This window comes from Lepus europaeus, chromosome 5 (genome assembly GCF_033115175.1).
Source record: "Lepus europaeus isolate LE1 chromosome 5, mLepTim1.pri, whole genome shotgun sequence".
Taxonomy (NCBI): Eukaryota; Metazoa; Chordata; class Mammalia; order Lagomorpha; family Leporidae; genus Lepus; species Lepus europaeus.
Genome location: NC_084831.1, coordinates 13,105,344 through 13,122,085, shown reverse-complemented (window position 1 = coordinate 13,122,085; position 16,742 = coordinate 13,105,344). Strand labels below are relative to the sequence as shown.

The 16,742-nt window shown below is 48.3% G+C and overlaps 1 protein-coding gene across 2 annotated transcripts in view; it reads left to right on the top strand.

Annotated features, from left to right (window-relative positions):
• The window catches only part of UBR4 (ubiquitin protein ligase E3 component n-recognin 4), a 157,591-nt gene that overhangs the window by 113,018 nt on the left and 27,831 nt on the right, over window positions 1-16,742 (top strand). For both annotated transcript variants that reach the window (XM_062190527.1, XM_062190526.1), the window contains exons 74-88: window positions 1,271-1,510; window positions 2,146-2,284; window positions 3,282-3,407; window positions 3,524-3,652; window positions 4,441-4,784; window positions 6,283-6,373; window positions 6,691-6,775; window positions 6,938-7,065; window positions 9,471-9,600; window positions 10,059-10,216; window positions 10,745-10,854; window positions 11,329-11,470; window positions 11,786-11,867; window positions 12,111-12,284; window positions 16,253-16,374. In XM_062190527.1, coding sequence (XP_062046511.1) covers window positions 1,271-1,510; window positions 2,146-2,284; window positions 3,282-3,407; window positions 3,524-3,652; window positions 4,441-4,784; window positions 6,283-6,373; window positions 6,691-6,775; window positions 6,938-7,065; window positions 9,471-9,600; window positions 10,059-10,216; window positions 10,745-10,854; window positions 11,329-11,470; window positions 11,786-11,867; window positions 12,111-12,284; window positions 16,253-16,374 — 2,200 coding nt within the window. The remainder of the gene's footprint in view (window positions 1-1,270; window positions 1,511-2,145; window positions 2,285-3,281; window positions 3,408-3,523; window positions 3,653-4,440; window positions 4,785-6,282; window positions 6,374-6,690; window positions 6,776-6,937; window positions 7,066-9,470; window positions 9,601-10,058; window positions 10,217-10,744; window positions 10,855-11,328; window positions 11,471-11,785; window positions 11,868-12,110; window positions 12,285-16,252; window positions 16,375-16,742) is intronic.

The following is a 16,742-nucleotide window of genomic DNA, read 5'->3' as shown; positions in this document are numbered from 1 at the left end:
AGAGATGGAGATGGATCTCTTTGCAGTCTCGGACATTGCTGCTGGACAGAGAGTATAACAGATGCTGCTCACATAGTAAGCCTTGCAGTGCTGTTCTCCACACAGAGTGAAAGTATAACTATTATTCCAAGAGGCAAAATAAGGCTGGTATATACCACATCAACAAATGGCCAGGAGCTCTGCCTAAAGGAAATTTTCCTTTGAAAAGCAAGGTTGACATTGACAACCTGGAAGTAGAAGCTGCCTATTAGGAGAACCAGTCCATCTTCTGGTTTACTCCCCAAATGTCCATACAGCCTGGAGTTGAGGTGGGGAGATTGGAGGGAGGTGGGGGCTCAAAGCCAGGAACGAGGTACTCAGTCCAGGTTTCCCATGTGGTGGCAGGAACCCAACCCCTTGAGCCATCACTGTTGTGCCTCCCAGGGTCTGTCTTAGCAAGAAGCTGAAGTCAGGAACCAGGCGTTGAACCCAGGTACTCCGAAGTGGAAAACAGGTGTTCTAACCAGTGTCTTAACCGTGAGACCAAATAAATGCCCACCCCCTGATTTTCTGTTCTTCTAAGTCAGGACAGCTACTGTAAGTGTGTAGGTTCAGATTCTAGCTCTACCCCTCCCTGTATGACCAGGGGGATCTTGACTCTGGTTTCTATGAATGTAACCTGGAGATAACTGTCCCACTTTCAGGATTTTACATTCCTTAATTAAGTGAATAAATACATATAAAATCTGACAGCAAGGCTTAGCACGTGGTAAGTACGTTGTCTAGTTGTGTTAGTATGGTCACCCTAAATTATTACGTGCCCATTATCTTTACAACTTTACTTCGGACTTGCTCCAGACCCTAGTTATGTCCCTCTGCCTCTCTGGAGCAGCTGAGCTCTATCCTTGAACATGGTCGTCAGCATGGGAACTCGGTTGCCATCATTACCACTGCAACTCTTGGGGTTGTAGGCTTCAGTGTGGCATACTTTTGAAATGATGTCTTCTCTTGTTAGTGTGCTTCTGTTTTTCTGGACTCTCAAAAATAATTATAAATAACAGCTTAAAACACTAGTATTTTTTATCCCTTTTTACTGAGAAAATGCAGTGGAAGAATTGTTTTTTAAAGTTAGCTTACTGTTTGCCAGATTCCTTTCCTTGAAAGTAACCACTGATCGCCTTATAAAAACACATAGAGCAGTCTCTGTCTTCATTCATCAGACTGCCATCACTGAGAGTCAATGAGAGGCTCTCAGAACCTCTGTTACTCCACCTGACCCCCTCTCTCCTAGGCCCGCTCGTTGGCACAAAGCCAAGAAGGTCCAGCTGACCCCTGGGCAGACAGAGGTGAAGATCGACCTGCCATTGCCCATTGTGGCCTCCAATCTGATGATTGAGTTTGCAGACTTCTATGAAAACTACCAGGCCTCCACAGAGACGCTGCAGTGCCCACGCTGCAGCGCCTCGGTCCCTGCCAACCCAGGGGTCTGTGGCAACTGTGGAGAAAATGTGTATCAGTGTCATAAATGCAGGTAAGCCAGGGCCTGTTTCCCAGGCGAGGGCTATTGAGATTCCGTGCATGTTTCTCTTTCTTTCTTTTCTTTATTTGAAAGGCAGATGGCTGAAATGACCAGCGGGTACTGGGCCAGGCCAAAGCCAGGAACCTGGAAATTGGGTCTCCCACATGGGTGTAGGGACCCAAATGCTTGGCTCATGTATCATTGATTTCCCAGGGAGCAGGCTTGGAAGTGGAGCAGCCAGGACTCAAGCTGGCACCCATATTGGAAGCCAGTGTCATAGGCAGCTGCTTAAACAATGCTGGCCCCACCTTGTGTTTTTCTGTAGCCTCTTTGTGGGCAATTAGAGAATACTTAAAGGATTATTGTAATGTACAGTAGGTCTGTGGATCTAGAGAGGAGGGAGGGAGATGGAAGAATGGTGTGTGTGTGTATGTGTTTGCTCTCCCCATCCCGAGGTGGGCCGTGGGGCCAGGAGGGAGGCCCCTAAGTTTAGTTCTGGATCTTCCTTTCTTACCTGGTTACTTAAGTCATTCTCTGTCCCTGCAGTAATTTCCAGAATATAGATGTGGTACGATGTGTCTCCCTAGAGTCATCTCACCGCACCAAACTTCTGCTGTCCTACTCACTCCAAACACTGTGGTTTTCAGGTCCATCAACTATGATGAAAAAGATCCCTTCCTCTGCAATGCCTGTGGCTTCTGTAAATATGCTCGCTTTGACTTCATGCTCTACGCCAAGCCTTGCTGTGCAGTGGATCCCATCGAGAATGAAGAAGACCGAAAGAAGGTGAGGCCACGTCTGGCCTAGTGTAAGGGCAGTGGCCTTGACCTGAGCTTGCAGTGAAGTATGGTTTCCTTCTCGCCCGAATCTTCCATGCAGCACAATTTCAGGCCCAGCTTCTGGGTGGGAGCAAATAGTGGCATAAGGTGTATTAGAACATGGTTTGCCTGGGCTTTGGGGGAAATGTTGGTTAGTGATGAAACTTGAGTATTTCAAGTATTCAGAAAAGCCAAAAGTAGTTGGATGATTTGCCTTGCACTTGTTCATAGACTGCTTCTTACTGGGGCTGTTGGCCTTTTCTTGGTATTGGGTTTTCCCACGGTTAGTTCCCAGTAAGCATAGTGTGGTGTCTGGAGATTTAAAGGACAGTGAAAGCTTTGGGACCCACTGGGACAAAAGAACATTTAGCTTTAGAGTCAGAAAAACCAAAGTTCCCATTCCATCTCTGCTTTTTAATTCTTGTTTGACCTGGCATAAATTACTTATTTCCATATTGTGTTTTATTGTGTGTCAAGTGTGTAGTATATATTCTTTTTATAAAAAATTATCTTCATCCACTTCAAAGGCAGAGCAACCTCTCATACACTGGTTCATTCTCCAGATGCACTCAATATTCAGGACTGGGTCAGGCCAAACCCAGGAGCCTGGAGTCTGAGTCTCCCATGTGGGTAGCATCATCCACTGCCTCCCAGTATGCGTTGGCAGGAAGCTGTATTGGAAATAGAGTAACTAGGACTTGAACCAGCACTCTCTTATGAGGTGCAGATGTCTCAAGCAATGGCTTAACCCACCACACCACAGTATCTGCCCCAGCTGTGTATAATTAAAAAAACATACCCAACTTGCAGGATTGTCATGAAGAATAGAGAGAATGTGTGAAACACAGTGCCTGACTTACAGGAAATGTTTCAGTAATGGATGACAATTAGGATTATTCCTAATTAGGAAAATCAGGGAAAGTCGTTATGCTAAAAAGCCTTCACACAGGTCTTTTCCTGTCTAGGCTGTCTCCAACATCAATACGCTCCTGGACAAAGCTGACCGAGTATATCATCAGCTGATGGGACATCGGCCGCAACTGGAGAACCTGCTCTGCAAAGTGAACGAGGCAGCCCCAGAAAAGCCGCAGGTGATCCCATGCTAGAGAAGGGGCGTGTAGAAAGGACATGGGTTGTGATGAGAAGACTGCCCCTCGGTGAGGTCATTCTAGGGCTCAAGTCTGACGTTTCACCCTTGGGGTTGCAGGATGACTCGGGAACAGCAGGAGGCATCAGCTCTACTTCGGCCAGTGTGAATCGCTACATCTTGCAGTTGGCTCAGGAATACTGTGGAGACTGCAAGAATTCTTTTGACGAACTCTCCAAAATCATCCAGGTAGAGATGGGAGCAGCTTTCGAGTGTGTTTTGTTGGCGTGTGATCAGTGTTTCCAGAGCAGTTCAGTTGTCGGTGCTGTGCTTGCCCTGTCCAGCTGAACAACAGAGCAGCCACAGCAAGCAGCATCTTCCCCACTGTGAGTTCTGGTGCTTATCAAAGAGCTGAGTTTGCTCTAGGAAACAGAATAATGGCGATGGGCAGGTTGCATAGATCAGTTTTTCTTGGCCATTCACAACTCATCTTTTAGTAGAGGGGTTACTGGTTTTCAAAAATGGAAAACCAAGATTTCCGTTCTTTTTTGTTTCCTGGTGTGTGCTGTTTGCAGGCTTGATGGGTAAGGACACTCCAGCTGCAGTCACCCTGAGTAGGTCAAGCATTAACTGGAATGTTACAGCCCTGATCTCTGCGGGAGGGGAGGCTGGCCACTGACAGTGGCACCTCATATAAGGAGAGCAGCCAGTTTACCTGCCCCTCAAATTACTGGGGTGCCGTTTTTGCTACTTGTGTATACATTTCTGACATTTAGGTTCGGTAAGAGACAGTTTGACATGGGAGTTGGGAGCCTGACTGTGGTCGGAGTTCACTTCTGCCTCTGCCCCTTACTTCGTCAACCAACTTCTCCAAGCTTCAGTGTCTTCCTTTGTAAAATGGAGATAAAATATCTAACTGGTAGAGAGTATTGAGAATGTTCAGTTATATAATGCACTTAAAGTTTATTTTCCAAAGCAAAGCTAATTCCTCTTTTTCTTTACTTAATTGCTATTTTCTTTTTGTCTTTTATTCTTAGAAAGTGTTTGCTTCTCGCAAAGAGTTGTTGGAATACGACCTGCAGCAGAGGGAAGCAGCCACCAAATCATCCCGGACCTCTGTGCAGCCCACATTCACTGCCAGCCAGTACCGCGCCTTATCTGTCCTGGGCTGTGGCCACACCTCCTCCACCAAGTGCTATGGCTGTGCCTCAGCTGTCACAGAACATTGTATCACACTACTGCGGGCCCTGGCCACCAATCCAGCCCTGAGGCACATCCTTGTCTCCCAGGGACTTATCCGGGAACTGTTTGATTATAATCTTCGCCGGGGGGCTGCGGCCATGAGGGAGGAGGTCCGCCAGCTCATGTGCCTCCTAACTCGGTGAGAGCCTGTACCATGTTATTGGCACTGGGGTCAGTGGCAGCAGCGAAGTTGGGAGCACTAAAAACTGCCAAGAATTGTGCTTCTGGTGGCCAAATGGACTAGATAGCATAAAAAGAGGAAAACAAGAAGATATCTAGGGTATAATGAGTGATCCTAGGGAGCACTGAATCTCGGATTTCCTTGTAAATGGTTTATTTGACTTGTATTTGTGTTGTGTCCTGGTGAGGGAGGAGAAGGGAATGACTGGACACTTGGACTGTAGAAACTCTTACAGAAAGAAGGTGGTGGAGCGCTGGGGCTTAGGGAGCAAGAGCTTAGAGTTTGGACCAAAGAGACCCAGCTCTGTATCTGCTTTGCCTGGGCCGTGGACAAATTACTTCATTTCTCCGAGCCTCTGTTTTCCTCATCAGAAAAGTGCTAATGGTAGTGAACGCCCAAAAGACTTGTGGTGAGGATGGATGAAGTAATTCCTAATTATTAACTTGCATTTGTTGAGTATTCAGTACTCATGTGTACCAGAGACTGCCCCAGAGTTTTGTGTGGTTTATTTACTAAGTGTATGTCATAAATTCTGGGCCAGGTTCGATGCTTGATAAATGTTATTTGCTAAGTTATTTATTCACTCATTTAACAAGTTTGTACTGAGCATGTGCTACCCCAGGCACTGTTCTAGACCCTGGAGATTAAGTTCTTGCCCCTACGTGGCCTGCATTCCAGCCTGAGAGAACTACAGGGAAACCATTACGTAGAGTGATTTTAGGAAGTACAGTGGTGAAGAAAAACATAGCAGAAGGGTGACCCTGATTTTGCAGGGGGCCTTGCTGTTTTGCCTAAGACCACTGAGGAGGACGTCCTGGAGGGGGTGAATACCTGAGCAAAGTGCTGCCTGACAGTGGGCACAAGCCGTGCCAAGATCTCCGGCAGAGGGCTGCATGCAAAGGAAGCAGCCAGTGGAGCCGAGGCTACAAGGCAGCATGTGCAGGAGAGTCAGGGCCAGATCCTGTGGGGTCTTAGCCTCCGTGTGATGACGGAGAAGCAAAAGAGCAGTATGATACAATTTATGCCTTTTCTACTCATAGTGGAGACATTATTGCAAAGGGCCACAGTGGGAAATGTAGATGCCTTGTGGGAAAGGACATGGAGGTACGTGGAGAAGAGGAGGAAAGAGCTGTGACAAGACCAAGTGGCCTTCTGGGTTTTGGAGAGTGATGCACCAGGCAGCAAGTGTGGGCTCTGCAGCCTGGGTTACAGGTCCTGTAAGCTGGTGCTGCTCTTCATTCAGTTAGCGTCTGTTTCCAGGAAAGGTGGCTGCGATGGGCCCTTTCATTATAGACCAGGGTTTTGTGAGGGTCGGGAAGAGGAGGAGGAGGTAGAAAATTTCAGGGCAGGTGGCCCTAGCCATTGGTTGGTTTTCCCTTGGCTTCTTCGGGCAGAATGATGGGTCACAAGCAATCAACAATAGCACAACTCTGTTTCTTTGCCTCTCTCCACCCAGAGATAATCCAGAAGCCACGCAGCAAATGAATGACCTGATCATTGGCAAAGTCTCCACTGCCCTCAAGGGCCACTGGGCCAACCCCGATCTGGTGAGCAGACACCAGGACAGCTGCCCTCTAGGTCTCGCCCCTCATGTTCCTTACGTTTCCCTCGACCTCCCCTCCAGTCCCTTTGTGGTGACTGACGAAGGCACCAGCAGCAGAGCTGCTCATCTCAGACGGACGTTCCCGGGGAGAGCCTGCACACAGGGGTCTCCACCCGAGACCCTTTGTCTCTCACGGGGACACCGTGAGTGAGCAGGCATTTTAGTTTTGAGGCTCTGGATCAGAACTTGGACCTAACGCCAGTGCTTGAACTAACTCTTCAGACTTGTCTCCACTCACGTCTCTCCCTTTTGGCCTCCTAGGCGAGTAGCCTGCAGTATGAAATGCTGCTGCTGACGGATTCCATCTCAAAGGAGGACAGTTGCTGGGAGCTCCGGTTACGCTGTGGTGAGTTTGGGGAGCATCTAGTTAGAAGCAAAGAGAGGCTTCACTGTGCAGTCCTGACTTTAGAAGGGGGGAAGCAGAGGGCAAATGACACTTGGGCGGCCCCGCTAGTGCAGCTGGCCTGTCTCTCGTGATTGTGACTCTGCCTTTGCTGACCATGCCTAGCTCTCAGCCTTTTCCTCATGGCTGTGAACATTAAGACTCCCGTGGTTGTTGAGAACATTACCCTCATGTGCCTGCGGATCTTGCAGAAGCTGATTAAACCACCTGCTCCAACCAGCAAGAAGAACAAGGTACTGGGCCAAGTTGGGGAGACTAAGAGGGATGGGCAGGAAGGGCAGCAGCCCACCTTGTTCCCTGGGCACCTGTGTGTCCTGAACTTGAAGATACAGAAGTGCAAGCGAAGTCCTATGAATAATGACCTCTTTCTCTGGTCATGTCTGATGTCTTGAGTTTCTAGAAAGCTTACTCCGGTGTCTTAGCCCTTGCAGTATGGATTGGACATTCTAGATTCTGAAGCAGACTTCTTGAGGTCACATCCCAGCTCTGTTCATTTCTGGCATTGAGACTTTCAGCAAGTTGCTTACATTCCTCATCCGAATGGGCCATCCCTCAGTGGGGATTAGAGCGCCAGGGTTTATGCTCATGGGGGAATCTAGCCTGTTCTTGTCCAGGTCTGCCCAGACAGTCTTCAGGAAAGACAGGGTTGGGCTTCCCTTTGAGGAAAAACTTTGCCCCTCAGAGCTGATTCCCTAGCAGTGAAATTGGTCTTTGAAAAGTAGAACTTCATCCACATGAGGGAAAAGGAGATGTTCGCCTAATTACTTACTCCCTAAGCATGGAAGCCCAGTGTTTGCTTTGTGCTCTGGTTTGACCTAGAGAGAGCACCACTTCTCAAGATAGGGTTCTCAGACCCCAGCTGTTCCAAGACTTCCAAACAGGAGTCTGTGAGGACTAAATTCTTTTCCTAATTACCCTAAGACACTCTTTGCCCTTTTCACTCTCTTGATGTTTGAGCTAATGTGCCAAATCTAACACTGGCTGAGACTGAGCAGCGGGTTCACCCGCTGCGCTGGCAGTGCTGCACTGCTGTGTTGTTTTCATTCAAGAACATCCTTGAGGAAGCAGCACAGATTAATTTTATTAGGTCTCCACTCTTGAGTGCTAGTCTTCTTAAGGCCCAGTATAGCAGAAATGGGAAGTATACCAGAAGCACCCCTCCTGCAGCCCAGGGGCAGTGATTGGCCTGAAGGCCAGCACCATGTGAGACGTGAGCTGAGCCAGGCAGAGCCCACTTGTGCTTGAAAGAATGGCTAACACAGGCACGTGGTGGTTGTTCAGACATGGATATTTGGTAGCTGTTTTCTTTCAAAAATCAATGAAGTAAGCATGTCACTTTAAGAAAAATTGACAGAACTCTACGTGCTAGTATTTTTCCAAATGATCAGTGTATGTTAGAGTATCCTGTGTGAGTAGAAGATAAAGTTTAGTATCCTGGAATATTCACTAAAGTTATTGATGTGTTTTCAGAGTTCACATTAAAGCTGATCTTTTTTTTTTTTTTTTTTTAAAGATTTATTTATTTTGCTTGAAAGAGTTACATAGAGAAAGAAGGAGAGACAGAGAGAAAGAGAGGTCTTCCATCCGCTGGTTCACTCCCCAATTGGCTGCAACAGCTGGAGCTGTGCTGATCCGAAGCCAGGAGTCAGGAGCTTCCCCTGGGTCTCCACCTGGGTGCAGGGGCCCAAGGACTTGGGCCATCTTCTACTGCTTTCCCAGGCCACAGCAGAGAGCTGGATCAGAAGTGAAGCAGCCAGGACTTGAACCAGTGGCCACATGGGATGCCGGCACTGCAGGCTGTGGCTTTATATGCTACGCCACAGTACTGGACCCTAGAGCTAATCTTTAAGAATATTCAATTTGTTGAATTTTGGTGTTAAGTTCAATTAAATAAACTATTAAAATATTCTTCCCTTTTCGAAAAGTTTATCTGTGGAGGCCGGAATTTTTTCATGCCCTTAACTGACACAATGTATCACAACAGTTTAAATTCAGGAGCAGATAGGAGAGTCTAACTGCTTTATTCCTAAAGCAATCATTAAGCAATTTTCAAAAATATTAAATGGTGTCATTCCTTCCTCTAGATTATTTTTGCGTGGGAAAATGTTTAAAATGTTATTTAGGTTGACAAGTAATTATTTTGAATAAATTCATAAGTATTTTTAAAATCTCTCAGTTTTAATTTTTAATGTAATACATATCAGTAGATATAACCACAAACGAAAAAAGCTCTTTGGAGCCCTCGGCACCTTTTGAAGAGTATTAGCAAGGTCCTGAGGTCAAAACTTCAGAGCAGCCGCTTACAGTGCCGGCTGGGGCTCACTCTGGTTAGAAAGGGCTCCTTGCGTTCTGGTGACTGTTCGTTATCCTTGAAGACTTGTGCTTTAGGAAACTTCAGATCAGTCTGGGTAGGAATTAGTGTATGCTGTTACAGGGCTGTGTGTAGGAAGCTAGCTATGTCTTTCCCACACAGTCAGTGACCTTAAGTGCAGTATGGAGGTGCTGCTGGATCGGGTGGTTTCATAGGAGCCCCTGTGTGGAAACAGAAGATCTGCACGCTGCCCTTCCCGAGCTGCTTGCCATGCTGTGGGGCCTGGGGCTCAGATGCGCTCTTGACCTCTCCCCTTGCTCCCTCCAGGATGTCCCTGTAGAGGCACTCACCACAGTGAAGCCTTATTGCAACGAGATCCATGCCCAGGCTCAGCTGTGGCTCAAGAGAGATCCAAAGGCATCCTATGAAGCCTGGAAGAAGTGTCTTCCCATCAGAGGTGCGTCTGTCTCTCCCAGGCCTGGGGAACAGGGCACTCCGGCCTCGGCCTCTTTTTTTTTTTTAAGATTTATTTTATTTATTTGAAAATTTGAGTTATAGAGAGAAAGTGAAAGACAGAGATCTTTCCATCTGCTGGTACACTTCCCAGATGGCTGCAATGGCCAGGGCTGGGCCAGGCTGAAGCCAGGAGCCAGGATCTTCATCAGGGTCTCCCATGTGGGTAATAGCGGCCCAAACACGGGCTATGTTCTGCTGCTTTTCCCAGGCTGTTAGCAGGGAGCTGGATCAGAAATGAGCATCTAGGACATGAACCAGCACCGAAATGGGAGGCTGGCGTCACAGGCAGTGGCTATACCTACCATGGCAGTACATTGGCTCCCTCCTGTCTCAGTCTTGACAAGTCCCTGTCTGCCACTCTCTTGCACTTACCCATCCCTCCCACCATTGGCTTCTCAGGGATAGATGGCAATGGGAAGGCCCCCAGCAAATCAGAGCTCCGCCATCTCTATTTGACTGAGAAGTACGTGTGGAGGTGGAAGCAGTTCCTGAGTCGTCGGGGGAAGAGGACCTCCCCATTGGATCTCAAACTGGGGCATAACAACTGGCTGCGGCAGGTGAGTGGCCATCTCCTGGGTCCCTCAGCCCCGAGCCTAGCCCTGGACGCCATGCAGGGTGTGTCTGCCCTGCTCTGCGGTCTGCGTGCTCTTCCAACATCCTTCCAAGCAGTGGGGAGGCAGGGTCTCTTGGTTGGCAGCCACTAGCACGGGGGACTGGCCAGACAGAATCTGCTTCTGCCTTTCCCATCAAGCTTGTGTGCTTATCTCCTCCCTGCCGTCTTCACAGAATGGACCGCAGTGCCTGTGCTGCCCGCTTTTGCTGCTGTGACCAGAGACTTTGCTAAGCACAGTCCCTACTTGTCTTTTTCCCTCCGTCTTCTGAGGGTGTGTTCACCAGTTTAGCTGATGTAGAGAAGTGCCCTTCCCGGCAGTTGGATCTTGATTTAGCTGGGGAGTTGTACCTTTGACTTTTTCTTAGAGAGGCTCGTGGAGAACTTCCCAGGGGTGGGTAGCAGGTGACTGCCCACTGAGGTCTGGGGAGACAGGGCGTCCTCTGACCTGGGCTCTGCCACACTTGTCCTGCAGGTGCTCTTCACTCCAGCCACACAGGCCGCGCGGCAGGCTGCCTGCACCATAGTGGAAGCTCTGGCCACCATCCCCAGCCGCAAGCAGCAGGTCCTCGACCTCCTCACCAGGTACCCCTGGGGTCTGGGACAGGGAAGGTGGCGAGAGTTCACCTAGAACCTTTGCCTGTTTCCTGAGGAGTCCATGGGTCAGGGTTTGGGAGGCACATCTGTGGTCTCTGACTGATTCATCCCATTTGGAAGACCACAGGAACAATGACGTGTTAGAAAGCTGAACTGCAGTGTGCAGTAGTAGCAGCAGGAGCTAACATTTATTGAACTCTTAGGAGTGCATGTTGTGGTATGTATTATCTTGTGTAACACTCACAGCAAAAAGGATAAAAATAAGAATGCTTGAAGAGTGCGGCATTCATTCCCTGTTTTGTGCTATGAGTTATTCCCAAGGGGTGGGTTTGGGATTTTTCTCAGATGCCCTCCCGCCACCTCCTAGACCCTGGAGGGAAGAGGTGGACAGCAGGAGATAGGAAAAAGAGGAGCTGTTGGTACTTTGGGCTTCTCTGATGGGCCCTGTCTCTCTGGTGGCAGTTACCTGGATGAGCTGAGCGTAGCTGGGGAGTGTGCGGCCGAATACTTGGCTCTCTACCAGAAGCTCACCACTTCAGCTCACTGGAAAGTCTACCTGGCCGCTCGGGGAGTCCTGCCCTATGTGGGCAACCTCATCACCAAGGTATCCCATCTCACTTCCAAGAAAACCCTCTTTCCCCTTGCTTTCCATTCATTGTACTGATACAAACTTTGTGGTATTCTTTTTGCTGAGAAAAAGAAATGCTGAAAATACATTTTGTGGCTTTATCGTTTGGCTACAGCAGTCTTTGGGGGTGTTTAGAGTCTTCCCAGTTTTTACGCAGTCTCTTAGCACCGAAAGAGAGTCATAGAAAGGAATTCTGCAAGAGCGTCCTTGGGCGCTGCGATCTCCCGCAATAGTGCTGGTGGCCGGGACCATGGACAGTGCTGTCATATTAACTGTGCTTGTCCCTTTTAGGAAATAGCTCGCTTGTTGGCCCTGGAGGAAGCCACTTTGAGCACTGATCTGCAGCAAGGCTATGCCCTCAAAAGCCTCACAGGTAGAGTTCCCTGGCCTTGCATTAGGGCCTCCGGGGTTTGTGTGAAGCACGGAGCCTTAGTTGTGTGGGTGATGGAGAGTTAAGCTCTGTTTCCCTCCTCGTTGATGGGTTTATATATTTGCATTTCTGTTTGGTATTGGCCAGTTCCCTTCACTGAGCACCTACTCTGGGCTTCCCCTGTCTTTTTGTTTACAATCTTGTAAAGACACGGAGCTTCCTTGCTCCTTTTTTATGTCCCCACAGGCCTTCTCTCCTCTTTTGTTGAGGTGGAATCAATCAAAAGGCACTTTAAAAGTCGCTTGGTGGGTACAGTGCTGAATGGATACCTGTGCCTGCGGAAGCTGGTGGTGCAGAGAACCAAACTGATTGATGAGACGCAGGACATGCTGCTGGAGATGCTGGAGGACATGACCACAGGTAGGACTGCTGAGCTTCCCAGAGCCTGGGGCTGATGTCCCCGGCCCCAGAGCCGGAGGAGTGGCAGACATCGCTCTGTTCAGAGCAAGAACCCAGCTCTCAAGAGAGGATTGGCTTTGGATTAGTGATGCCAAGCTAGGCTCAGTCAGTTTGGACATTTAAGCTTAGAGATCAAGGGTTTTCAGATGATAGCACCTAACAGTCTGGAAAATTCTCAGCCATTGTTTCTTCATTGCCTCTGCTGTAGTTTCTCTCCCTATTCCTTGTGGAACTCCATTCTCACTCTTGGCTACGTCTCTGCTTTTTAAAATGTTTATTTACTTATTTATTTCAAAGAGTTACATAGAGGGAGAGACCGAGGAATCCTCCATCTACTGGTTCACTCTGCAATGACCAGGCTGAAGCCAGGAGGCAGGAGCTCCATCCGGGTCTCCCACATGGGTGCAGGGGCCCGAGCACTTGGCTCATCCTCCTCTGCTTTCCCAGGTGCTTTAGCAGTGAACAGGATGAGAAGCAGAGCAGCTGGGACTCCCACCAGTGCTCCAGTAGGGGGTGCCAGTATCACAAAGGGTGGCTTAACCTGTTCCACACTGCAGACCCTTTTTGTGTCTCTTCAGCCTCTCTTTGATAGTGATCTTCTCATGTATATTTATGTTGTATTTTGGGTAATTTCTTCGGGTCATCCATTTTTTTCTTTACTGTGTGTAATTTGGTTGTGCCGCCCATTGAGTTCTTGTAGTTTTAGATTTTATAGTCCTTGTTTTTTATTCACATTTCCCATCTCCTTTATAATTTTTAAACATTAATTATATTTGTGTCTGATAATTCTAAAACCTGAAATGTGTGTGAACCTGAATCTATTTGTTCTCTGGCTCTTGGTCATGGTTCCTTAAGTCTTGCTGAATTTTATGATTTTTGAATGTGACCTCATATTTTTGAGGTTTGCCTGGGGAAATTCTTTAGGACCTGGTCAAGAATGAGTTTTCCCAGAGAGGCTTTGTAGCTACTTCTGCCAGCCTCACAGGGCAGTGCCATCCTGAGCTGCCCTTGTTCTGAGCTTCACATTTTTCAGGCCTCCTAGCAAGTACAAGATTTGAGCCACAACCTCTGTGAGGGGACAGCTTGTTAGGAGTTCTCACTGGGGAAATTTCCCCTCTACCCAGTGCTTTATTTCTTTTTTTTAAGATTTATTTATTTATTTGAGAGAGTTACACAGAGAGAGGAGAGGGGGAGAGAGAGAGTCTTCTATTGCTGATTCACTCCCCAGTTGATTGCAGTGGCTGCAGTCGTGCCGATCTGAAGCCAGGAGCCAGGAGCTTCTTTCAGGTCTGCCACGCGGGTGCAGGGCCCAAGCACTTGGGCCACCTTCCACTGCCTTCCAGGTGCATGAGCAGGGAGCTGGATCTAAGAGGAGTAGCAGGAGCTTGAACTGGCGCCCATATCAGATGCCAGCGCTGCAGGCTGGGGCTTTAACCTGCGTCACCACAGAACTGCCCCCAAGCCCAGTGCGGTATTTTAAGGAAAGACAGTTTCCCTTCGGCTGTGCAGTTGGAGGAAAGGGGAGCGTGGTTTCCAGCTGGCCCTTACCCCAAAGGTTTATGCAGGAGAGCGTGTGTAGCTCTGTGGAACTCACGGCCTCCACACATTTGGGGCTCTTTTTTTTTTGACAGGCAGAGTTAGAGACAGAGAGAAAAGGTCTTCGTTCCGTTGGCTCACCTTCCGCTATGGCCGGCGTGCTGCGCCGATCCGAAGCCAGGAGCCAGGTGTTTCCTCCTGGTCTCCCATGGGGTGCAGGGCCCAAGCACTTGGGCCATCCTCCACTGCCTTCCCGGGCCACAGCAGAGAGCTGGACTGGAAGAGGAGCAACCGGGACAGAATCCGGCGCCCCGACTGGGACTAGAACCTGGAGTGCTGGCGCCGCTGGCAGAGGATTAGCCCAGTGAGCCACGGCACCGGCCAGATTTGGGGCTTTTTAAGGTTGTAGAGATCAAAGTTCAAAGTAAAACTGGCTTCATTGTTTTGCTTATTTCCTTGGGTTTTTTTTTTTTTTGGACAGGCAGAGTAAGACAGAGAGAGAGACAGAGAGAAAGGTCTTCCTTCCGTTGGTTCTCCCCTCAAATGGCCACTACGGCCGGCACGCTGATCCGAAGCCAGGAGCCAGGTGCTTCCTCCTGGTCTCCCATATGGGTGCAGGGCCCAGGGACTTGGGCCATCCTCCACTGCCTTCTCAGGCCACAGGGATTAGCCAAGTGAGCCATGGTGCCGGCCTCCTTAGGTTCTTGTTTCTCCTAGTTTTTGGCTTTTGCTAATGTGTCACTTCATTGCTACCTTTTAATTCAAATTTTTTAAAAGACTTATTAATTTATTTGAAGGCAAAGTAACAGAGAGAGATAGAGAGATCTTCCATCCCCTCATTCATTCCAAGGGACTTGGGCTATCTTCCACTGCTTTCCCAGGCACACCAGTAGGCGGCTGGATCGGAAGTGCAGCCACCAGGACTCAAACTGGTGCCCGTGTGGGATGCCAGCCTTGTAGATCAGGGCTTAACTTGCTGTACCACAGTGCCAGTGCTTACTTCAACATGTTAAATTGTTTTTACCTCGTGGGGAGTGGGTTGTAGGTCAGGGAACCTCATCTGCCATTTTGCCCACAGTGGACACTTTTGTTTTTTATTTATTTGAAAGGCAGAGAGATGAGGGGAGACAGATCTTCCATCCACTGGTTCACTCCCCAAATGGCCACAACAACCGGCCAAAGCCAAAGAGCCTGGAGTTTTTTCTGGGTCTCCCACATGGGTGCAAGGACTCAGGCACTTGGGCCATCTTCCACTGCTTTCTCAGGCACATTAGCAGGGAGCTGGATTGAAAGCAGAGCAGCCGGATCTTGAACCAGCTCCCATATGGGATGCCAGCGTAACAAGTGGAGGCTTAATCTGCTAGACCATGATGCCGGGTGGTGGGACTCTTAAAAACACCGTATTTCCTCCCTTTAAAAAAAAAAAAAAGATTTATTTATTTATTTGAAAGTCAGAGTTACACAGATAGAGGAAAGGCAGAGAGAGAGGGGTCTGCTGGTTCACTCCGCATTTGGCCCCAATGGCCTCCTGAGCTGTGCTGATCCGAAGCCAGGAGCCAGGAGCTTCCTCAGGGTGTTGCACATGGGTGCAGGGGCCCGAGGCCCTGGGCCATGTTCTACTGAGATGATGAGATGGATCAGAAGTGGATCAGCCAGGATTCAAACCAGCACCCATATGGGATGCTGGCACTGCAGGCGGTGGCTTTACCCACTATGCCACAGTGCCGGCCCCTCCTCCCTTTCTTATAACGCAAAGTTATCTCTGACTCATAGTGGGCAATTTACCTAATCTTTAGAATGGAGCTTAAAACTATAACTTCCCAGGGCTGGAAGTAAAAGATGGCCCAAGACCTTGGGCCCCTGCACCCACATGGGAGACCTGGAAGAAGTTCCTGGCTTTGGATTGGCGCAGCTCCGGCCATTGCAGCCATCTGGGGAGTGAACCAGTGGATGGAAGATCTCTCTTTCTGTCTCTACCTATCTCTGTAACTTTGTCTTTCAAATAAATAAAATAAGTCTTTAAAAATACAAAAACTACAACTTCCCTTTGATTGAACTAGAACACAATTAAGATTATTATTTGGCATTTTTTGAGTACCTGTTTTGGACAAGGGGATGCTAAGTTGAATAAGGCATTGCGCCTTTCCTTAAGGAGTAATATACTCAGGGCAATACATGTTGACCTGGCATTAGTTTATTGAATCGAATGTAGTCTGGGTATAAAGCAGTCAGTCTTGAGTGTCCAGTTGAACTATTGGTGCTGCCGTGTAGGGCGTTCATAGACTAACTGGGCTTCAGGAATCTGTCAGTGACGGTATTGTCATTTAAAGTCTCATCTGTTTACACAAGTGAGCTGTTTCCTGACTGACTTGGCCACTGTGGTTTTTTGGCAGGTACAGAGTCGGAAACCAAGGCTTTCATGGCTGTGTGCATTGAGACAGCCAAGCGCTACCATCTGGATGACTACCGAACTCCTGTGTTCATCTTTGAGAGGCTCTGTAGCATCATCTATCCTGTAAGCAGGGTGCTCCTTCCTTAGGGTGCCCACATGTGAGCGTGAGACATTTGGCCCTGAAGCCTTTTGGTGATTCATTGTAGTTATGGGGAATCTCACTGAGCACTTGGGGGCCAGATCCATTGACATGAAACACAAACACAAGCAACCGCAAAAATCTTCCTGTTCCTGGTGAGAAATCAAGACCTCCCTTGGTCTTAGTTCCTAAATTCAAGGTCAAGGTTAACTTTTTTTTTTTTTTTTTTAACTAGAGCTAATCTTCCACTGTGAAAATCCCATTGCTTAATCAGCCCACCATGTTGTGGAAGAGGTTTTTTGTTTGTTTTAAAGATTTATTTATTTATTTGAAACGGAGATATTTCTTTTTT